The 27,588-nt window shown below is 43.5% G+C and overlaps 1 protein-coding gene across 1 annotated transcript in view; it reads left to right on the forward strand.

Moving 5' to 3' along the window:
* Positions 1–27,588, forward strand: part of EGFR (epidermal growth factor receptor) — a 199,133-nt gene that overhangs the window by 123,720 nt on the left and 47,825 nt on the right. The window contains exons 2-12 of the mRNA XM_056857997.1: positions 4,710–4,861; positions 9,709–9,886; positions 10,811–10,905; positions 14,877–14,976; positions 17,303–17,421; positions 20,403–20,544; positions 21,344–21,460; positions 23,081–23,207; positions 23,308–23,381; positions 25,418–25,508; positions 26,138–26,337. Of these exons, the coding sequence (XP_056713975.1) occupies positions 4,781–4,861; positions 9,709–9,886; positions 10,811–10,905; positions 14,877–14,976; positions 17,303–17,421; positions 20,403–20,544; positions 21,344–21,460; positions 23,081–23,207; positions 23,308–23,381; positions 25,418–25,508; positions 26,138–26,337 (1,324 nt within the window). The 5' untranslated portion in view covers positions 4,710–4,780. The remainder of the gene's footprint in view (positions 1–4,709; positions 4,862–9,708; positions 9,887–10,810; positions 10,906–14,876; positions 14,977–17,302; positions 17,422–20,402; positions 20,545–21,343; positions 21,461–23,080; positions 23,208–23,307; positions 23,382–25,417; positions 25,509–26,137; positions 26,338–27,588) is intronic.

The raw sequence follows: 27,588 nt of genomic DNA on the forward strand, positions 1-27,588 counted from the left end.
ATCTCGCCTATCACCAAAGGTCCTCTACAGTTGGCAGGAGAATAAACAGTGAAGCATGTAAAAAGGGGATACAATATTTTACATGGGTTTCCCTCCTCAACTCCAATACCTTCGTCATTGTCTTCAACATTCAGGAAGAGCTGTTTTCTGGGTGAAGAAGAGCCTTTAGGGACGAACATCTGGTGCTAGCTGGCCCTTGGTTGCTAGATAGTGCAGTTTGAAAGCAGGGGCTATTTTCATCAGAGCCATTGCAGAACCTTTAAAGAGCTGTGGGGGGAACAAGAGAACATCTCTTTAAAGAGCTGCGGGTGGAAATCTCAAACTGTTGTCTCCCTCCAAATGCTTTCATTACACTTTTTAACCTTATTGTGTGTGTGTGTAAGTGCCATCAAGTCATTTCCAGCTCATGGCCACCCTATGAATCAATGTCCTCCAAAGTGTCCTATCCTTAACAGCCTTGCTCAGATCTTGCAAATTGAGGGCCGTGGCTTTCTTTATAGAGTCAATCCATCTCTTGTTGGGTCTTCCTCTTTTCCTTCTGCCTTCAACTTTTCCTAGCATGATTGTCTTTTCCAGTGACTCTTGTTATATATATTATATTTACTGTATTTCAGTCCTCTCTTATTGCAAGCCGCCATGGAGACAAGTTGTCAGCCAGAAGGGCAGCATAGAGATACTTAAAATAGAAATATCGACAGAGCCAGTGTGGTGTAGTGGTTAAGAGCGGTGGACTCTAATCTGGAGAACCGGGTTTGATTCCTCACTCTTCTACATGAGTGGTGGACTCTAATCTGGAGAACTGGGTTTGCTTCTCCTCTCGTCCACATGAAGCCAGCTGGGTGACCTTGGGCTAGTCACAGCTCTCTTAGAGCTCTTTCAGCCTCACCTACCTCATAAGGTGTCTGTTGTGGGGAGAGGAAGGGAAGGAGTCTGTAAGCCGGTTTGATTCTCCTTAAAAGGTAGAGAAATCGGCATATAAAAATCTTCTAAAACTTACTCACCTCTGGAAGGCCAAAACTGATACGTTTTCTAGGTTTTCCCAGCATTTAGGGCCATAATCCAGAGAGCCCTGTCCTGCGTGCAAATACCATATGATCACATTTAGCAAAGTTGAGCAAGATCACCCGAGGCCATGTGTTTGGAAACAGGAAACCTACATACTGACAGGGTAATGCCAGTGGAATGACATCTAATCTCTCTTGTACATTTTTATCCCGCCCTTTCTCAGAGAAGCATGCGGGTTTCTCCCTTTCCCTGTTGTTAACCCTGCAACAGTGCTGCGAGATGGCTTAGGGCGAACAGCCCAAGGTAACTATTTGTGCCGCCCTATGCAGAATTGGTGGTGGAAAGTGCTGTCAACTCACAGCTGGCTTGCAGCAACTCTGTAGGGTTTTCAAGGCAAGAGACATTCAAGAGGTGGTTTGCCGCTGCCTGCCTCTGCGTGGGCCGAGAGACTTCTTCGGAGAGAACTGTGAACTAGCCCAATTACACCCTTCTAATTCCATTGACTGCAGTAGAAGGGGTGTTAAATACATCTTGCACCATTGTATTCTGCAAGGAGATTATGTAAGAACATAAGAAAAGCCCTGCTGGATCAGACTAAGGTCCATCAAGTCCAGCAGTCTGTTCACACATTGGCCAGCCGGGTACCTCTAGGAAGATGACTGCAGCAGCATTCTTCTGCCTGTGTCCCAATGCACCTAACATAATAGGCATGCTCATCTGCTCCGGGAGAGAATAGGTATGCATCATGACTAGTATCCATTTTTACTAGTAGCCACAAATACTCCTCTCCTCCATGAACATGTCCACTCCCCTCTTATGAGAGAGGGAGACAAGCTTCGCCCTGTCCACTCTCTCCACACTGTGCATAATTTTATAGACTTCTATCATGTCTTCCCTTAACCGCCTTCTTTCCAAGCTAAACAGCCCTAAGCGTTTTAACCACTCCTCAAAGGGCACGTACATTGGGCGGTTTTGTAATTTGGGCAATGGCACCTCTTATTGGCCCAGCTGATAATTCCGGAGGAAAAAGTAGAATTTAAGATAGCAAGTCCAAACATATTTACCTAGAAGTCTTTTTGCCTCCTATTCAGCTGCCTTCTTCACTTACTGTCTGAGAGATCTGATTAGGATTATGCCCTAAGCATAGTAAGCCACAAGGCAAATTTAGCAAAGTGGTAACTCGGTAATAATTTCTTGATTGTTACTTAATTCCTTTGATTTCTTGAAAACTTAGTCTTCCCTGTTCTTGTGTTCTTTCTGAAAATTTATGTACAGCATAATTATTACCATCTGCTACAGTAAGGCAATCAAGATAAATACAGAAAAGGTCCAGTGGGGTTCTTGGGGTGAATTGCAGATACAATCCTATAGTCTTAAATGCAGTTTACATGCTTAATACAATATGAGAGATTGGTACAGGCTAACAATCTCTTCCTTTTGGGATACATTAAAAAAAAATCCCCCAAAGCAACTATTAGTTAAATACAGTACATATGTTGAAGCTAGGAAAGTTCTGAAATGTAACCTTCTGTCACGGTATTATATTTGAGATTTAATGTACTTAGTAGGAGCAACTGTGAAACTGTTATACTTGCTGTAACATGCAAGATTCTCTTAGCATAACCCTCCCCTGTGTTGTGACTCAGATTTTTTGTTCTGATTTCTTTACCATTTCTTTCAGTAAGGTATCAGCAGCATTTGGAAGTTATCTAAAAGTTGCTTAACAGGCAGTCATTTCTTGTCATCAGAGCTCTGTTAGTAAGATATACAATTGTTCAGGGTATATATAGGTGTGTCTTTTTGGGTGGGCGGGACAGAGACAGTGTTTCAAACCATATGTGACTTTTAGATTAAAAGCTCTTTGGAGATTGGAACCTGCTTACATTTTGCTTATGAAGTTCTGCAAAGCACTGCTTAAACTGATGGAACTACCGAAACAGCACATATGCCTGCCCGTCCCTAATATATGTTCGCTTTTCATAGTGTGCACACCCTGCCCATGCTGGTTGCAGCAACTGCCTCTGCTGGCCACTGAAAGACTTTCTAAACAATTTCAACTGGCATTTGTGCATTCAGGTTTTGTCCTATCTGCCAATCACTGCGCCATCTCTAAGAGGGCTTTCTGGTTTTCCGTACCCATGGGTCCTAGTTTCCTGAGCTATTCCATTATCAAGACTTTTGAATGTGCTAGGGGAAACACTTTTCTTGTGCCTGCTGTAAGGCAGGGCAGATGGGGAGGAAATATAGCCAAAAGAAGTGGTCAAGCAGGGGTGTAGAGGTGGGAATGGTAACAGAGGGGGGCTACCAGATGGCTTGCCTCTGTCCAAACCTCTCCTGTTGCCTGGGGAAATAAAAACCATCAGATAAGAAGAAGAGTTGTTTTTTATATGCCAACTTTCTCTCCCTTTTAAGGAGAATCAACCCAGCTTACAATCTCCTTCCCTTCCTCTCCCCACAGCAGGCACCTTGTGAGGTAGGTGAGGCTGAGAGAGTTCAGAGAGAACTGTGACTAGCCCAAGGTCACCCAGCTGGCTTCATGTGTAGGAGTGGGGAAACCAACCCGGTTCTCCAGATTAGAGTTCCCCACTCTTCACCGCTACACCACACTGGCTCTCTCCCCTCATGAAAATATTTTTGTTCCAATTCAGAGCTTTTTCTGACATTTGTGAAGGAGTTGCGCCACTTCTGCTCTAAAGTTCCAGTACCTGCTCCACGTCCTCACTCTTGAGTACCTGGTCACTAAGGCAGGATACTAGGTTCTCAATCTGCACTGCCTATTATCTGTGCTTCCAGCAATTGCCAAATCATGATAGGAAAATTGCCAGCTGTAGAACCTGGCAATTGACGCAGTGCAACTTCCTATATAGCATGGAAAGGAACACTGGCTATTTTTAGCTAGATTAAGGTAGCCTAGACACAACTGGTTATTTGTCCTTTTTTAATATATAGAATAAATGCTTTGAAGAGTTGGACAGGCCTTGTACAATCTTCCTTTCATATAGCAGAATGCTGTTTTTTCTTCTTCATGTTAAAAATAACTATGTTCTTTTTTAAGCACTCTTCATTTGCTCGGTAGTTAATAACAGAATGTAAGACACATACTATTTTTTTCCATTATTCAACTTGTAGCCTGTATAATTGTTCTCCATGTGGACTTATTTGTCTTTTGCCGCTGAAAATGCAGTTTAAGATGCATGTTTGGTTTTTCCAACCAAAGGTGTATGAGGCATTTGGAATTTTATAGTGATTGATTATTGGTATATGAACCCTAGCAGATCTAAGTTCAGGCAAAAAGAAGGTCCCTTCCTACGTCCCACAGTTTTAGTTTGCTAATTCTGGAAGCAGTGCAAGAAAAAGGGAGCAAGTTTCCCAGCTGAGGGCAAAGTTTGTGATTCAGATGTGATACTTGCAGTTAAGCATTTGCTTCACCAACACAATTGTGTTGTCTTAAGGTTGATATTCTGTTTGTAATGGCTCCTAAATCCACACTTCAGATCACAAGCAGTAGCTTGCACCTTTCGCTGTTCCATGTCTTCAGTCAGAAGAAATGATAATTGTTCGTCTCTATTGAGTTGAAATTCTGAGGAAGCACCTTTTAAACGAAAAGACATAATGTTGGCATTTTTGTTGGGTTCTCAGTGAGGACGTTTTTGCCGCTTTGTATGCAGTGGTCTCACGAATTGCTTTTCGTCTTCTCTCTGCAGTCTGCCAAGGAACCAGCAACAAGCTGACCCAGCTTGCCAACGATGAAGAACATTACAAGACTCTGAGGAGGATGTACGAGGGCTGTGAGATTGTGCTCAGCAATCTAGAGATCACCTATATGGATCATTTTCACAACCTCACTTTCTTGAAGGTTAGTAGGATTACTCGTGTTGTTCTAGTTCGGGTGAAGATGAGAAGAGGAATGCTCATTGCTACGTCTGGAAACACCAATCCATACCTTGGTCAGCAAATAGTTCTCTTGTGGATCTTTTTGTCAAGCAAGATGAGGCTTGTGGGAGACCAAAGCCTCATGTCCCATTCCTCCCCAGTGCCCCCTGCCAAGTCTTAATGTTGTACTGCAGGCACTCCAACTAGAGGGCTTTATAATTTGAAATTTATTATACACCCTACACGCATACCTGGGCTAGAATATAGTTATCTGTATATGTTGACATATTTGTAAATACTTGTATGTGCATTTAATTGACCATTGAGGAAGGCCTGTGGGCCGAAATGCGTATGGTTGAAGTCTATCAACCTTATGAGATGCCATTGTGCCATGTTTTATCATTTTTAATGTTTTTAATTCTGATTTAGCTCCTTAAAATAACAATATATATTTCTCAACTATATTATATCTCTTCCACCCAGCCTTGGGTACCCATCTTCTTAGGATGGCACCATAATATATCTACCTATTTCACAACTTAATTATTGGGGCAACAATAACGTTAAACCTTCCGGTTTCCTTTTTCACTATACAGCCAAGAGAGATTTCCTAAGGCAATATTAATATCTTCTTGTGCATAAAATATCAAATGTGATAAATTAATCTTGTTTCATCCACCTCACCATAAATATGCAATGGGGAAGCAAAATAATATTTGTGAATATTTACAAGGGTTGGCCTCCTCCATTTATTTTTCAGCAGTACCTTAAAAAGAATTCTAGGTAGACAGGATTTCTCCGCTATTCTCTGCCATTTTCAATGCAGTGCAGAGCAGTGTTCTTCAATCTGGGGAACCGGGTCTGATTCCCCATTCCTCCACATGAAACCTGCTGAGTGACTTTGAGCTAGTCAGTTCTCTCTGAGCTGTCTCAGCCCCACATACCCCCACAAGGTGTCTGTTGTGGGGAGAGGAAGGAAAGGCGATTGTAAGCCAGTTGGAGACTCCTTAAAAGTAGAGAAAAATAGGGTATAAAAACCAGCGCTGCTTCTTCTTAACAACATGTTCCTGGGAGTAAGCCCCACTGAATAAACCTAACCGTGATTCTGCTTAGGATTGCTCCCTCTATCTGTGACATACTGACCTTAGTAAAGATAGGCAAATAATGAAAAAGAAACACAGATTTAGATGTTGTAAATATTGACACGTATCCAACCATGCAGTTCCTCCAGTGCATTTCCATTTGTGCTGTTGGGGCAGTGATTTCTGCCTATTCTGCTCTTCTGTAGCAGACCACACACACACACACACACACACACACACACACACACACACACACTATACCCTCTATGCTGTTTCCTGAGCATCTGATGACCCCTAGGAATAAAAGGGGGAGGCTCTGTGGGCTACAGCAGGAGGAAGAAGCAGGGAAGGGAAGTCCTTCTCTGCAAAGTCTGTGGAGGCTCGGATATACCCCACTGTTACTTAGGTCATTTATGCATGGGAGTTTTACCTGAGGTTCGTTACTCGCTGGGCCCACACTTTCCTGTTGGGAAACTACACACCAGCAGTCTCCTAGCTCAAATCAAGTCCCCGCCCCTTGAAATGCTGCTTTGTAATGGGCTTACTTTGTAGTGCTTACTGTGAGAGAAAATCCCCCCCCCCAAAAAAAAGAACCCAATTGCTGCATAAAATAGCATTTTAATTTTCGGGCTCCACAATTTAAGAAGGACGTTGATAAGTTGGAGTGTTTCCAGAAGAGAGCAACCAGAATGGTCAAAGGTCTGGAATCTATGCCCTATGAGGAGAGACTTAAGGAGCTGGGTTTGTTTAGTCTGAAGAAGAGAAGGTTAAAGGGTGACATGATAGCCATATTTAAATATTTTAAGGGATACCATGTTAATGAGGGAACTAGCTTGTTCTCGGTTGCTTCAAAGACTAGGACACGGAGTAATGGATTTAAACTAAGAGAAAAGCGATTCCACCTAAACATTAGGAAGAACTTTCTGACGGTAAGGGCTGTTCAACAGTGGAATACGCTGCCTTGGGGGGGTGGAGTCCCTGTCTTTGGAGGTCTTTAAGCAGAGGTTGGATGGCCATCTGTCGGGAGTTCTTTGATTGTGGGATCCTGCATGGCAGGGGGTTGGACTGGATTGCCCTTGTGGTCTCTTCCAACCTTGTGTGAATTTGTGAAGAAGAAGAAAAAAATGGAGCAATCTGAAATGAAGGGGGGGAATCTAAACCTTGTTTTTAAACAGCCTTTCTTCTTCTCAGAAACAGCTCAGAGGAAATAGGAAGCGGGAAGCATTTGAATCCCTGCCTCTTTACATGCTGCTTTGTAATGGGCTGCATGCTTTCTGTGACAGAAACCAAGCTTGGGTGTCCCGTGCTTTGCATTATGCATGGGGATTTCACCTGGGCTGAGCTCAGGGGAGAGGGAAGAATCGGGTTAACAGAGGAACGGGAAGGTCCGGACATTATGAGGTCTGGCAGTGAGGTCATCTCTAATGGATGGAAAACTCATGCATAACTGCAAGGAACAACCAAGACAGACTGGGGGTGAATGTGAGTGAAAGTACCCATGCATAAACAACCTTATTATACTTTATAAATTCCCTCCCGCTTTTAATTTGATCTGGGCTGCATGTTCTCTGTTTCAGCTGCATTGAAATACTTGGCAGAGTTCTATAGCACCTTAAAGAATAACACATTTGTTGTGGCTTAAACTTTTATAAGCAAAACTCTATCTTATGAAGCCGGGCTTTGCTTATAGAAGTCATAGTCACAGTAAACGTGTTAAACCTCAAGATGCCGCAAGACCCTCCATCGTTTATGTTTTAACTTTGATTTTATAACAAAAAATGGGAATGGAATTTTAGATCCCAAAACAGAAGGTATCATAAAATTCAAATATGCAAAAAGTTTGACTCACGCTCAAGACAATTAAGGAGCCAAGGTCTCTCAAGAAACAAAATAAAAGACCAAACTATTTTGCAGGAGATCACATGACTTGAGATTTGCCCACAGCAAAGAAAATGTTGTTAAGTTCCTTAAGCAAACTTCAAGTAGGTATATTAAGTAAACTTCACTTAACATGGATGGCTTTGAATTTACGCCTTAAAAGCTGTATTTGACAGCCAAGGTTTTCCCCAGTCTCCAAGCACAAAATACCAAGCCGCTGTGGTTGGATGCCTTCCATCTGTCCAACGCTGGGTAAGTACTGAGTGCAGTGCACTAACCAAAGTAATAGCTACATCTTTACGGGGCAAGTATTCTAAGAAAACGGGAAATGTTTAGGAATGTTACTTTGGGGGCAAGGTCAGGCAAGGTCAGGTTAGTAGTTTGTCCTATTCCTGAAAAATAAGACTACTACCCCCCAATTTGAGACAATAAGGTCAGGGGAGGGAGACTGAGACTGCAGCAGTTGTTAGAACCGCATTTCGAGCCTGCGTCGCCTGACTTGCGCCTGCGCTTCAGCAACTCCGCCAGAAGGGCATCCCTTCTGCCAGTTTTCTGTTAAATTTTCTCAAGAAAGGTTAGGCAAGCTGATAGCCAAATTTGTGACTTTTTCTTGCAACTATTTAATTGAGCGTTAAGATAAGTAGGCTCTTTAGCTGATAACTGAGAAGAAATAGCTTGTTAAGTATCATTGGTAGGAGAACATAGCCAGGAAATTTCAAGATGCCTAAAAAAAAAATTAATGGTGAGAGATTCAAAACAGATAAAAGGAAGTACCGTATCTCTTCACACAATGCATAGTTAAATTGTGGAACCACCTGCCCCAGGATGTAGTGATGGCTGCCAACTTGGAAGGCTTTAAGAGGGGAGTGGACATGTTCATGGAGGCAAGGACTATCCATGGCTACTAGTCGAAATGGATACTAGTCACAATGCATACCTATTCTGTCCAGGATCAGAGGGGCAGGCCTATTATCTTAGGTGCTGTGGAACACAGGCAGGACAATGCTGCTGCAGTCGTCTTGTTTGTGGGCTTTTTAGAGGAACCTGATTGGCCACTATGTGAACAGACTGCTGGACTTGATGGACCTTATTCTGATACAGCATGGCCTTTCTTATGTTCACCTGAAGCCAGCTTCTCACCTACAGATGTTCCCTGTTCTCTGGTGGATATTTGGGAGCTGTTTGTGAGTGAATTTAAGAATTTTGAAGTTGCACTAATGGAAACTTTTGATAAGAAACTGAAGTTCTTGGTTAAGTGTCTAGAAACAAATTTACAAAAAAGGAACAGATACTTAAGAATCCCCACAAGGTTAAGGACCAACAATGAATTTTAAACCAGTTAAAGTCGAAAGTAGAGACCCTGGACTCTAGGTGCACTATTAATGACACTCTTTCTCATTGGAACAATGATAAGGTCTTAGAGTTGGAAGACAAGGTAGAAGAAATAGATGATAAATTTAGGAGATCTTCATTGAAATTATGTGGAATTAAAGAAAATGAGGAGAGTATTGACCTGTTTGGATACCTTAAGAGTATCTTTTCAGGTATAATTGCGATTATTTTGATTGGGTGAAAATAGGTAGAGCTTATCGTGTAAATTCAAAAAGTGGACACTCCCATCAAGTGTGCCAGGATATAATGACATTATTTGAACCTTTAGCTGTTAATGAAATAATAGTTAATAAACTAAAAAAAATACCGCTGACAAAAGGGAAGGAAACAGTATACCTCCCAAGGTCTCTAGCCTTGGAAACCCTACGGGGTGGCCCTAAGTCAGCTGTGACTTGACAGCAAAAATAACAACAAAACACAGTCTGAAAGAAAAATGTTTGACATCAGATATCCCTGTTTCGTCCTTCTCTTTGACCAGAGCATACAAGAGGTGGGTGGCTACGTGCTGATAGCAATGAACACAGTGAAAAGTATTCCACTGGAGAATCTCCGGATAATCCGAGGAAACCCCTTACATCAAGGTTCTGCACTGGCAGTTTTGCTAAATCATAACCATGAACGAGGACTGGAAGAGCTGCCAATGAGAAATTTGACAGGTGAGACTTGAAGAGCTCGCAAGTGTTTTTGGTCCTTGAACTTACAGCAGAGTGTGGGCCTCAGCAGTCATTCCTCTTGAAAATCTGGAATTAAGCAGTGCTTAGTGCTCAACTCTCCATTTCTGGTAAATGGGATATAGGAGGATCAAGAGATCTGAACTGTATGCAGAGATTTCAGTCCTCAAGTGATAACATTTATTCTTATACGTCTGATGCTAACCTATAGATTATTTTTATTTGTATAGCACATTAGAGTGCTCAAAGGCTGTTGCCTATTGTGACAGTTTCCAGGGGGTGAGTCCTTTTAATACATCTTCAGCACAGGAACGGTTATTTTTCTGCCTCATTTTCCTAGTGCCCTGTGGATCCCAGCAAGAATAATTATCTGGGATAGATAATTCAGATCAGGGGAGAGGCCTTTTTGTTTTTCCCCGCAGGAAAAACAACTGGTCAGAGGGGACTGAGATCAGGAAAAGAGCCCAGCAGGAAAGGGTTTAACCCCTTTCCACAGCACCGTGGAGTGATTTTGCGTTGGGGCTGCTATTAGACTTTTAAACAATGTTGGGAAATCCTCAGCAGAGAACTCTTGGGTTCCGTGGCCCTCAGGTTTTTTCCGCAGAATTAACTACCTCTCTGTATATATTGCGTAGTACTTATTTAGTAAGCCGTGCTTCTTCAATTCTAATCATATCATCCTTCCCAACTACTCTTAAAGAGCAATACCATCCACTAATCTGTGCTGACATGAATTGTCTTCCACTCCCCAGTCAGCATGGATTGGTGGATGGTATTGCTCTTAAAGAGTATTTGGGAAGGATGATCTGATTAGAAACTATCAATCAGATCTTGCCTATTTAATTTTTTTTTGCTAGGAAACAAGCCACTTCATTTCTTAATAACTTTTTAAAAAACTTCTGTTGGTAGAAATTCTACAGGGAGGAGTAGATTTCAACAATAATCCTTATCTGTGCAACATGGAAACTATTCAGTGGGGCGACATTGTACCTGAAGGAGTTTCTGTAGACCTTGCATCCTTTCAGAGAACAGGAACGGACAATAGCACTTGTAAGTATGCATTGAATAAAATCATTTACGATTATGTGCGAGCCTCTGGAAGTATTGGGTTGGATCCCATGATCCATTAGCACAAGGTACAGAGGGCTGTGGGTCCTCCTGGCTGCATTAGGGAGGAAAAGGGAGGCAGAATTGTTCCCTCCTGCCTCTTCTGTGAATGGAGCTCCTCTAATAGAAGAGGAAGGAAGGGAGTGACTTCTTCCCCTCCTTCCTCCCTGTTGCAGTTTCCCAACCCAAGTGGATATTACTCCAAGCGAGTCCCATGACTGTGGGAATAAGCTTTCCTGGGGTAAGACAGAACTGCTGAAGGAGGGGAAAGCCAGGATCCTTGTGCAGTCCTTGCGCTGGATCCAACCGAGGGTCAGCCCGCTGGAATACAAATCCATTGCTTAAATGAGAGCCGTACCACATAAGCAGTGTATATTTTATATTCACTAGATTATTTTGTTTTGCTTATAGCTACGAATATGTTATTCAGCTGCTGCCAGCAAGCTAGCAGGCTCTTCCCCATTCCCTCCCTTGAAAATATTATTATTATTGTTCTATATTATTGTTAAAATATGCTGCCTTTTTGATCTGGCTGACAGCAGTATAAAATAGTATAATATAAAATCTGAACAATGATTTACATAGGAAAACAACTGCATAAAACCCAACCCTGTCACACATGAATTCAACCAAACCCAATCTCCTGATGAAACAGAACTGTGTTAACTAGTTTCCCAATGAAAACAATGGTCATGTATGCATGGTCGCTTTACCCTCCTTTATTCCTTGTTTCAGCCAGGATCATTTTTTTCAGTATGCATGTTACCTCATTCCTTGGAAGCTCAACGTTGTTTCAACGCAAAACGAACCCGGCTTTTACCATTCCTCTTCTGGCCCGAATTAAACCATCCTGGCTCATTCCAGAGTCACTGAGCGTGCATACTCTGTTCTCGGGTTGAGCTTCGCCCCACCCTTTTCCAAACCCCTCTTCAAGGCAACACGCAGATAGCCAAACAGGGGAAGCATAGAAGATTGGCTTCTCTCACAGCCAATCACGAAGCAGTGTGTAAAGAGGCAGGGATTCAAGTGCTTCCTGCTACCTCGGAGCTCTTTCTGAGCAAAAGAAAGGCTTTTTAAAAACCAGGGTTGCATTCCCCCCCCCTTTCAGATTGCTCTGTTTTTTGTTCTTATGCTGAAGTTGGGTCGGGGGGGGGGGAAGGAAATCTTCTCTCAGGGTGAGTACTGCAAAGTCAGACAATTACAGAGCAGCATTTAAAGGAGTGGGACTTGATTTGAACTTGGGAGACTGCTTTTCTGTATTCCTGCCTCCATCAGCACACAGTTTCGTCCCTGATCATTCCAGCCAATGCATACAGTTTTCCCCAACCCGGGTTACTTTGACCCTGGCTGAAACGGGGAATAAAGGAGATTTAAGTGACCATGCATAAATGACCAATGAGGAGACAGCATGTCTCTGCAAACATGTATATTGTAAGGGGCAACTCTCAAGAAACGTGTGCACTTTCTGCCACATCTACTCTTGATGGCAAACAGCCCTCCTATCCAACAGCGGAAGCTGCAGAAAAGATCTTATCTGTAGGGAGCCTAGGTGTGCAGTTCCAGATTATCGTGGAGCCATAATATCAACCCTGTAGCTGTCTCAGTACAATCTGAATCACTAAAAGTAGCCCTCATTTTTCTTTGAATAATCCAAGCACGATCAAAAGACAAACCGAGGTGTGAAAATACTCTGTTACGTGGATTTTGTGAAAACTAAGCCTAAAATGAGATTAACGTCAAAGCTTAATTATTTGAGTAAACATACTTTCATGAGACATTTTTCTAGTTCATTGAAGGGGGTGGGAGAATTTCAGAGCAGCTTCATATATCCCTTTATTTCTTCACCCTCATAATTTTTTTTAACTGTAAGTCTCCATGTTTAGTTCTGTTTCTAAAAAAAAAAAATAGCCATGCTTTTGGCAACCATTGTCAAAAAACTGAAGATACAAATTAGCCTATGGAGAGAATAAATGTGTTGAAACTGTTGAAATTGCTATTGCCCTGGTTTTTTATTATTGCTCAAAACTTTATTTTATCAATTCCTTGCAATTAGTGGCAGGCATGCATAAGAAATTGCCCATCTGGCCGGGATTCTGTCTGTACGCTGGATGAAAAGCAGCCAGCACATCAAATCCATGTTAGGCAAAAGTTTCTTCCTTAAGACACGTGAAAATGGCTTTATGTTTGATATCTCTTTCTGTTGTTCCCTATATTAAGTACTGAACTGGACATGATACAAAAGATCTGTGATTAGGATTTTCCATGCTTTTTTAAAAGCCAATTATCAACTTTTTTAACTGCTTTGGTGGGTGGGAGTAGGATCCCTGGGGGATGGGGTGTTTATTCGTTTCTGTCACTTATAGCCATGATTGCCCCAAAGAGCTCAGGATGGTGCACTGATCCCCCAACATATCCAGAACAAAATCCTTTTTTTAGCCCTTTACTGTTCTCCCCAGCCTTGCTCCCTCTTTTCCCTGCCAACAATCTCTTCTTCTCCAACTCAATCAGCCTCAGATGTCTGAAGATCTCTTTCTGTTGGTGAAATGAACTCCATTCATTCCCCCTATGCATGGAGCTGTCTTCTTAAATGCACACCTGGTGCCATTCGCTGCGTTCCCTCGAAGCCCAGCTTATCTACAAGTCCTTTGGCAAAGTTGCCAGGAGTTTGCCCCCAAGATGTGGATTTGGGTACTGTGCAGCAAGTGGAAATTTCAGGGCTGTCAGCTAGCTTGCGCCCTTGACGGGTTCTTCTAAGACTCCTGTGCATGCCTGTTTGTGGTAACCGCTGCAGATGTAAATTGGAGATGGACAAAGGGAAAATTTGTCCATTAAAGCCATATTGTATTGTTCATTGGATGACCCATTCCTGTCGATTGTACGTGATTTACACTATGTAATCCACCTTGAATCTCAGCAAGGTAGGCAGACAAATAAATCATAGCGAAAAGCACCATATACATCAATGATGCTCTGCAATAATAACACCAATAAAAGGACATAAGAAGAGCCTTGCTGGATAAGCCCTTGCATCTAGGTCAGCATCCTTTCTCACACAGTGGCCGACTAGTTGCCTTAGAGGGCCAAAAACAGCAAAAATAGACGTGTGTCTTTCTCTCGAGAAGCATGCTTTTTCGTGAGAAAAAGATTTGTTCAGACATGCATTTGGGCAGTACACGCCAGAATTGATTTATATGCTACATTTCTACCACCCTCACTCCTGTGCCTTTAAAAGCAGTCCGGCGTGCAGAAATTAAACAGGTGAAGTTTTTCCCATCATTGTATACCAGAAAGGTTCTTGAGGACTTAAATTATATGTTTGTAAAAATAGAAATAAACAAGAAACTGTTTCACACATTACCCATCAAGCCTAGTGCTATCTACTTGTGATTGGCAGGGATTCCTCAATGTGCTAGCACCTTCCACTACCACCTGAGAGTACCTGTGAGTTATGAGGGGGAGGAGCTGCGGCTCAATGGTAGAGCCTCTGCTTGTTATGCAGAAGGTCCCAGGTTCAATCCCCGGTAACTCCAGTTAAAGGGACTAGGCAAGTAGGTGATGTGAAAGACCTCTGCCTGAGACCCTGGAGAGCCACTGCTGGTCTGAGTAGACAATACTGACTTTGATGGACCAAGGGTCTGATTCAGTAGAAGGCAGCTTCATGTGTTTATGTTTTCATGATGTGATGTCTTCTGGAGGCCAGACCAAACGTTTTGGCAATGGGTTGTGTTTTTCGACTTCACCCTTAGTTCAGATATTTGAGCCCCCCAGTTCCAGTCTGGAAGGATCTGTTTCCTTATTCTTTCTGGTTGATTCTCCCCTCCCCACCCCCCGCCACCAAAAAAAGCTGTAAAACAATTTGTTACTGAAGAGACATTTATTAATGTTTTTCCCCACTTTCATAGGCCCCCGATGTCATTCCAGTTGTTCAGGAGCTTGTTGGGGTCCTGGACCAGACAATTGCCAAAAATGTAAGTATATATACTGCTTTGCTTGTGTTAAAATACGCCTGTTGGGAACTTTAATGAGAGATTCGAGGCACGACATGACAGCAGGAGATTAACTTGACATATTCCACTTGGGTTTTTTATACCTCAGTGGCCATACATGGTTTGTTTGATGTGATGGGTTTTAAATCCTTGCAGTATTAGCTTCCGCTTGGAGCCAGACACATAGACCCTGCTATGACATAATCAGTGGGACTGGAGTAGGGTTGCTAGCCAGCGGCTTACACCAGGCAGGAGATAGGAGGGTGTGGACATGAGCGGGGGGGGGGGGCGCTGTTACATCGATGGTGTGACATCATTTCCAGGACAAACTGGGAAGTGACAACATGCTGCTCTGGGATTCAGTAGAAACTAGTTTCTGTGGCATCCTAGAGCAGCATGATGTCACTGTGTTTGACACTGTGGTGATTTTTGCATTTCCCCCTTCAGCATACCAAGCGGTAGCTGGCGTTGGGGGCTGCCAGCAGGAGACCTGGTAACCCTAGACTGAAATGGGCCTAATGTTCCTCTTAAAATATTGGGAATGGGCTGCAAATTCCCTTACTGCAGCAATTTGTCTTGTTGGAGCAAATCCTCCTCCCACTTTAACTATGTTTAAGGGTTACAGAGGCATTTACCTTAACTATGGTCGAAGATAACTAGGATTCTTATTTAACCTGGATTGGCTACCAGCTGTGGTTTCAAATGCACAGCCTTGTCAGAGAAGAAGAAGAGTTGGTTTTTATATGCTGACTTTCTCTACCACTTAAGGAGGAATCAAACTGGCTTACAGTCTCCTTCCCTTCCCCTCCCACAATAGACACCCTATGAGGTGGGTGGGGCTGAGAGAGCTCTAAGAGAGCTGTGACTAACCCAAGATCACCCAGCTGGCTTCACGTGTAGGAGTGGGGAAACCAACCCGTTTCTCCAGATTAGAGTCGGCCACTCATGTGGAGGAGTGGGGAATCAAACCCCGTTCTCCAGATCAGAGTCTACCACTCCAAACCGCCACTCTTAACCACTATACCATGCTGGTTCAGTTAGAATAGATCCAAGGGAGCTTTATACTCTGCTTTTCTCTTACAATCCCCTTGCCCTCCCTGCAACAGATACCTTGCGAGGTCGGTGGGGCTGAGAGAGTTCAGAGAGAGCTGTGACTAGCCCAAGGTCACCCAGCTGGCTTCATGTGTAGGAGTGGGGAAACCAACCCGGTTCACCAGGTTAGAGTCCACCGCTCATGTGGAGGAGTGGGGAATCAAACCTGGTTCTCCAGATTAGAGTCATAAGAACATAAGAAAGGCCGTGCTGGATCAGACCAAGGCCCATCAAGTCCAGCAGTTTGTTCACACAGTGGCCAACCAGGTGCCTCTAGGAAGCCCCCAAACAAGATGACTACCACTCCTAACCTCTACTCCATGCTGGCTCTTGATTGTCCATATGTGAGGGTTATCTGGCTGCGACATCTGTTATCCCATTGATCGCCAGGGTTGATTCCATATATTTTGACTGATGTTTTGAGAATTGAGATGACTCTACATATGTATTTGATTCCCCCCCCCCCCACCTTACTAAGAATATGCAGTGGACTGCACAGGCACCACTAGTGAACAAGTGAAGCTGCCTAAAGCAGAGTTAGATCACCGACCCTTAGTATTTACCCTCCCATAAGATGAGGTTCAGTGCATCTCTCTTAATCACTTTAAACTCAGTCTTACTATACTATACTCGGTCTTACTGCATAGATGAGAGCCAGAGTAGTGTAGTGATTAAGAGCGGTCGATTTTAATCCAGAGATCCGTGTTCGTTTCCCCACTCCTCCACATGAAGCCTACTGGGTGACCTTTGGCTAGTCACAGTTCTCTCTGAACTCTCTCAGCCCATGTAGAGGCAGGCAATGGCAAACCACCTCTGAATGTCTCTTACCTTGAAAACCCTACGGGGTCGCCATAAGTCAGCTGTGACTTGACACCACACACACACACACACTGTACATTCCCACATTATCTCTCCTCTCTTTGTTTTTAAAACAAATTTATACCCCACATTTAACATAATTGAATGACAGAAGCAATTTATACCCCCCACTTAACTGAAGGACAGAAGCAATTTGTATGATATCCTCAAACAGTGTGTGATAGTTGAATAAATAAATACATTTTTAAGAGCCGATACCTGCTCAGTGAGTTTTTGGACCAGTGTTTGTTTATTCTTGATGGTTGTGTTTTCTACATGTTAGAAAAGTAATACTGTAAAAAATGTATTTGACATTGCAGCAGTGTTACATTTAATTCTTGGAATCTTTCTTTTCCAGTAACTCGGACCATCTGTGCGCCACAGTGCTCTAGACGGTGCAAAGGGAGGGAGCCCAGTGACTGTTGCCATACTCAATGTGCAGCAGGATGTACAGGTCCTGGAGACCGCGACTGCTTGGTAAGGGCACAGAACCCCACATAAGATTCTGTCTGTATGATACAGTCCAATGCAAAAAGGGTTCAGGCAGAGCTCCAGTGGGCTGGATCCAGCCAGATTTTCTGCTAGTGAAACAGGAAGGAGGAGGGACTACCGAAACAGGCTATGCCGAGAACCACGGGACCTTCACGTTGGGTGATGAAGTACACCAGGGGTGTCACAGGAACACATGGAGCTGCCTTATACTGAATCAGACCCTCAGTCCGTCAAAGTCAGTATTGTCTACTCAGACCAGCAGCGACTCTCCAGGGTCTCAGGCAGAGGTGTTTCACATCACCTACTTGCCTGGTTCCTTTAACTGGAGATGCCAGAGATTGAACCTGGGACCTTCTGCATATCAAGCGGATGCTCTACCACTGAACCCATGTCAAACATAAGGCCCGCAATGGGAAATGGGTGCTAGTGATGAGGGTGTTTTTGCTTGGAGATAACTCACCAATTACCACCCAGGCCACAGCAATGAAGGTACGTCACCTCAAAGAACTCCCTTGATCTGTGGAAATGTAAAATGGGGTGATCACAAATTTTTGTTGGCCTTGGTTGTAAACATATACTTTGTGTGGTCAGTTTCTGTTTTACCTGTTTTATCTGGCATACTAGCTGCAAATAAATTTGTTTATTTATTATCATAAGGCCTGCGGGCTGGATCTGGCCCCTTGAGCTGGCCCGCGATCCAGCCAAGGCTGCCACCTCCCCCCGCCACTCTCAATCTGGGCTGGCAAGGCATGGCCCAGCCCGACCAAATGAAATTTATGTCATATCCAGCCCTTGTAACAGTTGTGTTCGACACCCCTGTATTCCATGGTTAAGAGTGGTTTTTAATGCGGACGGTTTCATTTAAGTCTTTCCTGCTTGATTTCACTGTAGCTTTTCATTCTGCCTTTCCCAGTTTATCAAAAACTTATATTTTTAACATAATAATGGTATAGCTTTAATTGCTCCTTTGAAAAGCAGATCGAAAGAAAGCTAGTGACTCAGAAGTCAATCTCACTGGTACAACCACAGACATACAGAGCAACAGAAAACTTTGCATCTCGTGCAGCATCCCGCTATTGATGGTGCTTCACTGGCACCCTCCCTCATTCCTTTGTTTTTTCCCCCTCCCCTCTGCTGATGACTAAGCAGGAATGTGCTTCACAGACTACAGCATCTCCTAGGAGGGATTTAAAAGGCAGTCACTTGGCAGAAGAGAAGAGAGGGATCTGTTAAAGATTTATTTTGTTTTAGAGTTAATACGTTCAAGAATTCGGAGAAGCAAGTAGACGAGGAGGAGTAACTCTCCTTAGCCAGGAGCAAGGAGGAGTAGCCTGGGTTCACCCTAGGCATTTCCCCATCCTACTCTTGATTTCCCTCCCACTTATTGCAGCTGACAAATAGCAAGACTGCATACATAGAGAGACTTTGCTAGCAGACCAGTAACGAAAAGGAACATAGGATAACATCTGGCAATTTTGCTTGAGAGGTGGAAAAGAAGCCCGGCTTCTATTCAGAATAAACCACAGTGAAATTATGCAAAATTACTCCAGTCTAAGCCCATTGATCAGACTGGAGTAACCCTGTATAGGATTGCACCGCCAGTAAGCTCAAGTTGGTCACCTGGGAACCATAATACTACTTAATACTTGATTATGCAAGGCCTCTACTTACAAAGTACTTCTTTGAAATAACTTTTACCTTTTTTCCAGATTAATCAATTGAATATCTTTTACACATTATGATTAGGCCAGAAAATATACATTGTAACTTTAGGTCACAAGTAAGTTGTCTTAGGTGTTACAGAGGGAACTAAAGAACTGGACACACAGCTGCCATTTTTATGGAAGCCACTAGTGTACCATAACTTTTAGCTCTGACCCAAGAAGTACAAAGTAGTTCCAAAGAAGTACAAAGTACTTCTTTGAAATACTTTTATTTTTTCACAGATTAATAAATTGAATATGTTTTGCACATTATCCGTGCATTCCTGAGGGAGGGAGCCAAATCCCCTTAGGAGGCAGTGTGACCTCGCCACCAGCATAAGTGCGTCTAATCACAGCACAAGACGCACTTACGCTGACAGCGAGGGCAGTTCCGTCAGTGGCTGAGCGCCGCGGAGCTGCGCAGCGCTCCTCTGCTGGCGCAGTCTCCCCGTGGCACAGACCACGGCGGAGACTAGCATTGCTGGTGTGGGAGGGCGTTCCTGGGGAGGCAGGGGGAGGAGCCGCCAGTGGGCAGCTTCCTCTCCCCTTTCGCCCTATTACGCCAGCCCCGAGAACATGTTGCTGCGCCTGCTTTTTAGCAGGCGCAGCCTCGCTGTTCTCTATGGGGCAAAAGACCCCGTTTAACCAAAAAAAAATCTGCGAACAGGTTTTTGGTTTTTTTGGCACACAGTGAATGGCTTTAGGAGGCAGCTCGCCTGCTCCTTCTCCCCGCCATTCCCGTACGCCGAATCTTGGGAATGCACAGTATGTAGCAGAGCAGGAAAATATACATTGTACCTTTAGGGCACAAGTACGTTATCCTAGATGTTACAGAGGGAACCAAATAACTGGACACACAGCTGCCATTTTTATGGAAGCCACTAGTGTACCATAACATTTAGCTCTGACCCAAGAGCTCGTGTGATCTGGCTGATGGACTATTAAACTTGGACTTGGGAATCTGATCCTAACCATATTTACATGACTATAAGAGCCATTAGACATACTTTGCTTTCTGTAAAATAGGAATTATGGTGATCCATGTTACAGTATTATTGAGGCTGACTCTATGATGTAAATTATTATATAATGATGTATTCTTGGGTCACAAGTCCCTGGAATCCAGTATTCTAAAACTTTGGTGTAGTGAATGTTTCACAAGTTTGATTTTGATTTGATGAAGTTGTGTGGTTGCTGTTGCCTGTTACCAGAAAGTATATGGGATAATCCTTTTTTTACTGTTGCCGCGGTGTTTGTTGACAGGCATGTCGCAATTTTTTGGATGATGCAACCTGCAAGGATTCTTGCCCACCTTTGCAAAAATATGATGCTTATGATTATCAGATGAAGACCAATCCAGATGGAAAATACAGCTTTGGCGCAACCTGCGTAAAGAAGTGTCCACGTAAGTCTGATCAGTTTTGCTAAGTGATGCCTAGTGAGTATAGACCAAGGGTCTTCCTGATCTGGGGTTCTTCAAAATACTTGGAATCTGTGTCTCCTGGAGGGATTCTCGTGACCTCAGCTTTTCAATCCAGAGCAATACTTCCCAAACATTGTGCCACAGTCAGTAGTATTATCATAGGACCATTGGAGCACAGAGTTCCCAACTACGGAAGGTGCTGCTTAGTGTGTGTTCATGATTTAGTACTCCTCACTTTACATTCTTAAAATCAGCGCTAGTGGGGTGTGTGAGTTTTTCTGCTATGTCTTTGCATCTGGTGTGACTGAATGATTCATTCGCTCCCAATCCAGAAATGCCAAAGATTTACCCGCAGTTGGAGCCCATGATACCTTTGCATGAGTGAATACTCCTAGATGTCCTGGTTTTGAGTGTGCCTCCAATTTTAATTCAGGGGAGGAAAAAAGTGTCTGCTTGTAAGCGTTCAGGACACTTTTGTTAGGGGGGAGTATATGGAAAACATACGTTTTTTATTTTTACATCTGGCACTCAATATGCAAGAAGATACTTCAAATAAATATCAGGAAGCACCTGCTACCCCATCCATTAGAACTCCTGGGGTAGAGGGTCAAGCTAGTTTAATTGCTTTTTCTGGTTAATGTAATTCTTTTTTTGGAGTGTCTTATTATATATAGGAAGAGTCTTTTCATACATTGTCCATTTTATTGGAAAGGCAAGTTACATTCATCAATATGTAACCAAAATACTTCTCCTAATTTGAATGCCTTCCTGTCTATTCCAGATAACTACTTGGTAACGGACCATGGCTCATGTGATCGCTCGTGTCCTGTGAACTCTACCGAGGTAGAGCAAGATGGCATTCGAAAATGTAAAAAATGTGATGGCCTGTGTAGTAAAGGTATGAAAATTATACCATAATTTTGTGCAACGGTGGTGAACGCAGAGGTTTTAATATCAACTGTGGCAAAGCCAATAGGAGTAATGAAGAAGTGAGCCTTTGGGTGCGTTCCGATACCATGAGAAGTTCTGAACAGAGATTTGTTGGCACTGGGCACGAACACAGCTTGTTTGCTGTACTTGCATACATCCTTCACTCCCCTTTTTCTCTAGTGCACGTAGCTTGGTCAAACAAGCTCCTGTTTACCATGATATCCAAACGCAAGTGCCTGAGCAAATTGTTTTTTGCCCTACAAGGTGGGATTCTAAACCTGGATCTGAAAGAGGTTTAGAATCTCCCTAGCTTGTGTTTCAGGGGAAGGGGGCACATTGGAGAGCCAGTGTGCTGTAGTGGTTAAGAGCAGTGCATTCTACTCTGGAGAACCGAGTTTGATTCCTCGCTCCTCCATATGAGCGGCGGACTCTAATCTGGAGAACCAGGTTGGTTTCCCCACTCCTACACATGAAGCCAGCTGGGTGATCTCAGGCTAGTCACAGCTCTCTCTGAACTCTCTCAGCCCCACCTACCTCACAAGGTGTCTGTTGTGAGGAGAGGAAGGGAAAGCGATTGTAAGCCGATTTGATTCTCCTGAAAAGGTAGAGAAAGTCTGCATATAAGAACCAACTATTCTTGTTTTTCAATTTGCTTGCATTCAGAAGTCATAGTAAATTGGAGCTTGATCAGCCTAGGAAATGTTCAATCAGGCTATACACTGGTAGTCCCCAACATGTTTCCTAGCACCTACTTGTTCCCACCCCCCACCCCCAGCAGAGCATTTCTTCCCCAAAGCAAATATCTAACCCTGGCTTTCTTCACCTCACTAGCGCAGGAGGTGTTTCAGAAAAGTCCAGAAGCATCACCTTTGTGTCTGCAAGAGACAAATTCAGAAACAGCTACCTCCATCACAGCAGGATGCTTTACCTCAGACCTCCCAACCTTGTGTGATTGGTCCCACCTCCTAGGGCAGCCATTTTGTGGTGGCGCCCACTACTATTTCTTGAAATTTTAAAAGTGCCCACAGACTCATCACTGTGAGGAATCCATGTTCTGTGCTCTAGCCAATGTGGGATGAATGAGGGGTACACAAGAGCGCACCAACTAAATGGTGCCTAAGCACCATGCTGATAAACCTTTGCATACTTAGAGTTTGTTGTGACATTTGAATTCCACCTTAGATAGCCTTATTGAACCATGGCCAACCAGTCAGCCTTTGCAGGCTTATTTTCAAAAGTGTCGGTGGATACAATACTTTGATAAAGACTAGTTTGCAGTTTCCTCTAGCTTTATATGAGCCTCATGTGTATGCTCAAGTCACTAAAAGAGCCAGCGCGGTGTAGTGGTTATGAGCGGTGGTTTGGAGCGGTGGACTCTAATCTGGAGAACTGGGTTTGATTCCCCACTCCTCCGCATGAGCTGTGGACGCTAATCTGGTGAACCGGGTTGGTTTCCCCACTCCTACACATGAAGCAACTCTTCCTCCTCCTTCTTCAAAAATGGTTGCTGAACTGTACGGGGTGGGGCCAGGCTTCTAGAGTGATACTCTTTTTGTGGCCTAACACTTTGTTGTTTCCTTTTTACCAGCATGCAGTGGGATTGGAATAGGCGAACTCAAAGATGTCCTCGCTGTCAACGCATCCAATATCCACAATTTCATAAACTGCACCACCATCAACGGCCACCTCTCATTTCTGAAAGTATCATTTTCAGGGTAAGTCATTGCTGGGTGCCTCATGTGGGGCAGGACCGAGTTTGAGGCAGGTCTTCTGTTCAATCAGAATCAAAAACAGAATTGTTCTGTTTTTTTCTAGCGATACGTATACAAAAACACTTCCTTTGGATCCAAAGAAGTTGGAAATCTTTAAAACCGTTAAAGAAATCTCAGGTTAGTAATCTCAAATTGCTTACAATACAAAATACAAGGTATTCAGATTAGAAAGAACTGAGGTTGCAGGAAGCTGGTTTCTACCAGCTCAGTGTTTGAAATAGACCGATATTTGTATCCCAATATGAATTAACACAGCCAGTTCTACACAGCAACCGCAGCATGCCCAGCAGTTCAATTTGCTATGAACTAAAGAGAATTGCATCTGAAGGAAACAGTTCGATGCCACCGATGCCAGTTCTTGTGCAAGAAATAAAACCAAAACACTTTAACACTTGGAGCTTTCTCGCTTTGGCACAGGGAAGCGAAGACATTTTAAATTTCTGCAGGTACAGCAGCCAACTAACTTCTTCTTGTTATAAGCTCAAAGGCAGTCAAATACAGTAAAAGTAGGGTTCATTGGGCCCACGGCTTGTCTCCAAAATGTGGTTGCTTTTGCTGTCTGGCTCAGAAAGGCTAAGCATCTTTGGGACAGATGGACATTTTTTTTTGTTGTTTTTTAAATAAATTCTGTTCCAACGTTATTTGAAGAATTGATTTCAGCAGTTCATAGGACAAGCTCAAACTTTTAACAACTCCTCATGCCTTTCAATATCAATATCAAAACCTTTATTGGCATAAAAAAACCTCATGCGTTTCATACTCCCTCCTTTCAGTTTCTGAAAATGGGACGCCGCGACTTGCCTCAGGATGACAATAAAACCTTGCGAGGAAAACAGAACCCTCACTGAACACGTGAAGTTCTGAAAACCTGATTTTACAAGATCGACATCATCTAGCAGTTTAATTCTAGCAAAAAAAAATTTTTGGGAATTGCAGAGCCAAGGAGTACCAAAGCAAGGAGTACCTTGAATTGCAGAGCCAAAGAGTACCAAAGCCTGAGGCATCTTCTGGAGTGCTTTGCTTTGGTTCAGAATGCTTAGTTCTTGGGGGAATTAATTGCTTGACAATATTGGCCTGGTTCATGTCCTCACCGGTCTGACATTCCAGTTTGGAGCACCAGCAGGTCTTGTGCATGTAAAGGCCCTTGGGAAACAGATGCTGTACGTGGAGATGTGACTATCTGGTGGCTTTTCACAGTGTTTCCTTTTCAAAAGTGACCCTTCCAGTTCACAGCAGGGAAGAAGTAACAAATATATTGTTGAGTACTGTGTTTGTTTGCATGTGGTAGTTCCATAACCCTAGTCTTTTCAGAGGAAGATCAGGTGGTACAGCCTACTTAACTCATCATTTTTTTTCAGGCAAGGAGGAATAAGTCCCATTTTGGGCAGAGATCAAACAAATAAATAAATCGGTAGCAAAGGACAGCTCAAAAATTAATAGTTGTTTGAAAGCTCTTCCCAGAATATAATGCCTGAATGCCAGCGTTGGCCACCCTAACAGAGAATAATTGTTAGGAATAATTTTGTTTATGCACGTGTGTGTCATCAAGTCACGTCTGATTTATAGCGACCCCGTAGGGTTTTCAAGGCAAGAGATTTTCGGAGGTGGTTTGCCATTGCCTGGCTCTGCATGAGCTGAGAAAGCTCGGAGAGAACTGTGACTGGCCCAAGGTCACCCAGCAGGCTTCCTGTGGAGGAGTGGGGAATCGAACCCAGTTCTCCAGATCAGAGTCCACCGCTCTTAAACACTACACCACGCTGTGTTTGTAAAGTTGTGCTCTGTTTTTCCTTCTCACTTCTGGTTTTGTAAAGGCCTTCAGTCATAAGAGAAATAGTCATGCTTTTGTGTCTTTTTGAAAGACACGAGTTTCCAACAGGATGATGAAGAAGCAAAAACATCTGTGCTCTTTCAGTCTGCTCAGGTCTGAAAGACACCAACCTTCACAATGTTTAGCCATCTCGGTAGCCTGCATATAAACTGTTTACAAGGCCGTGTTAAAATAGCTCCATAATCCTTGAAATGTCAATGTTGGTTTTGAAGTCCTCATTAAAACAGGGGCACAGAAAAGGTATTTTTGCTTGCTTTTTATTTTTTTAAAAAAATCCCATGTTAATGTTATTTTTATATATAAAGTTATTTTTTTCTCATTTTAGGATTTTTGTTGATCCAGGATTGGCCTGAAAATTCCACTGATTTGAGTGTGTTTGAAAATCTGGAGGTTATACAAGGCAGAACAAAACATCAGTGAGTACAGCCTGCATACCAGAAAACCCTCTGTGTGTATACAGCTGGGTTTGTTTAGGAGGACTAGATCGCTGGTCTTCAGTCGTTGGTTCATGACCTACAATTAGGTCACGGCCTAACATCGGCTGCGACAGTTACGCTGCCACTATTTTCTCATTTCGGAGGGGTCTATTTTATTTAATTCTAGTGGTCTCCTGTTGATGCTGCCGATCCAGTTAAGACATGTTTATGTACATCAGCATCCGACATCTTAGGCCATTTGCTGGGCTCCTGGTTTTTTGTTTGTTTGTCTTTAAGAGGAAGAGAAAGACAAAGGGAGGAAGAGGATTCCTCCAAAAATAAGGCATAAACATGAACTTGTTAGGTTTAACTGTGGTCAGGAGCGACTTCTGAATAAATTGCCTCAGGTTTCCTGTGACTATCCTCCTGGCCCTTTCTCCCAACCCTCAAGCAAGAAGTCCTCGTCTCCTGCTGTTCCTGAGGTAGCTACGTACACTGACATAGAAGAAAGGCTGAGCCCGTTGGCAGGAGGTCTTTCGAGAGGCCCTCAGAGGTCTTTCAAGAGGCCCTTTCAAGAGTCAGTCAACATGCTGTCTGCTTACTTACCTTCCTTTTTTGTTCCATTTTAGTGGCCGTTATGCCATTGCGATCACTGGTGTGGATATAAAATCTCTGGGATTGCATGCGCTCAAGGAAGTAAGTGACGGAGATGTTGTGATTTTGAAAAACAAGAATCTCTGCTATGCCAACACTGTGAACTGGACCACACTTTTCAAAATAGACAATCAGAAAACAAGAATCGCCTTTAATGGAAATGAAACGGAGTGTGGTGAGTAAATCAGCATTTCATTCAGGAGTAATTTTATGCATTTCAGAAAACCATTTTCCATCACTGCATGCAATAGCAACAAACATATTTTCAACCAGACTTTCTCTGCAGCGCCTTTGCCCAAAATATCAAAATGGTAACCTCTGACAACCCCCCCCCCATATTATACATACATTGAACTTCTCTGCTGCCACTTTTTTCTGTGACCATCTTCCTGGCCCTTTCTCCCAACCCTGTAACAAGAAGTCTGTGGCCATTTATGCAGGGGTATTTACTTTACAGTCCCTGCTGGACTGCTTCGAGGCTTCCTTTCATTATTCATGATTTTATCGACCTTCAGACGTGACTTCACTCTGGCTTCGTTCTTCCCCCGCAGTTCTAGGTTCCTGTTTTAGTACGAATTTAAATACTGCTTTGAGGTGCCCCCTATTTCCATGCATAGCTCTTAACTTCGGGTTTCTCTCCCCCAACCCATTTTGGCTTCTCCCTCCCACGTGTCTCTCCCTCCCATCCAACCCCTTCCCTCAAAGCAAAGCACAAAAGAGGAAGTTAAACCTTCATGAAATGTGCAGGAAGACACCGAAGAGAGGCTGCAAAGATAGTAAGGCAGTTCCCAGCAGGGTGCTGTTGAAGAAAGGTGGGGAGGAATACCCAGCAAAAGCATACGCAGGCCCTTTAAGAGCTGACCCGCCCCCTCCAAGTAAAGTGCAACAAGCCTGCGTTTTCAGGGGGAGGGACTTAGAAGCTCCGTGATTCACTGGGGATGACTAGTTAATCACAAGGTGCGCCTGGAATTGGGGGAGAGGGGAACCCTCATGCATATGGTGTTTGAGAATTCGGAGCAGAAAACTGTGCAGCAAACCAAACACAAATTTCCCCTGCATAAATGACCTGTGTCTCCTGCTATTCCTAAGGTAGCCGCACACAGAGAAGAAAGGCTGAGCCAGAAAGCAGTTGGTGTTCCAAGACACCCTCAGTGTTGGTCAATATCTAGTTTTCCAGATAACTGTCCAGCAAGTGTATGTTTTCTGGATAGCAGCAGAATTAATAGATGGTGGACAGGTGTGCATATGGTGGAGGAAGGTGCCCGTTCATCTCGGCTGCTTTCAAGCCACACATGTGCAACCAAGAAGTGTCATGCGTAGGGCCAAACGGAAAGCTGCCTGGTCACATGGCACTCCACAAACTTGGCGCAGAAAAATTATCGGGGCAAACTTTATAGGAGGATTCAGAGTTGCGTGAGACCGTGAA

This window comes from Euleptes europaea, chromosome 11 (assembly GCF_029931775.1).
Source record: "Euleptes europaea isolate rEulEur1 chromosome 11, rEulEur1.hap1, whole genome shotgun sequence".
Classification (NCBI taxonomy): domain Eukaryota; kingdom Metazoa; phylum Chordata; class Lepidosauria; order Squamata; family Sphaerodactylidae; genus Euleptes; species Euleptes europaea.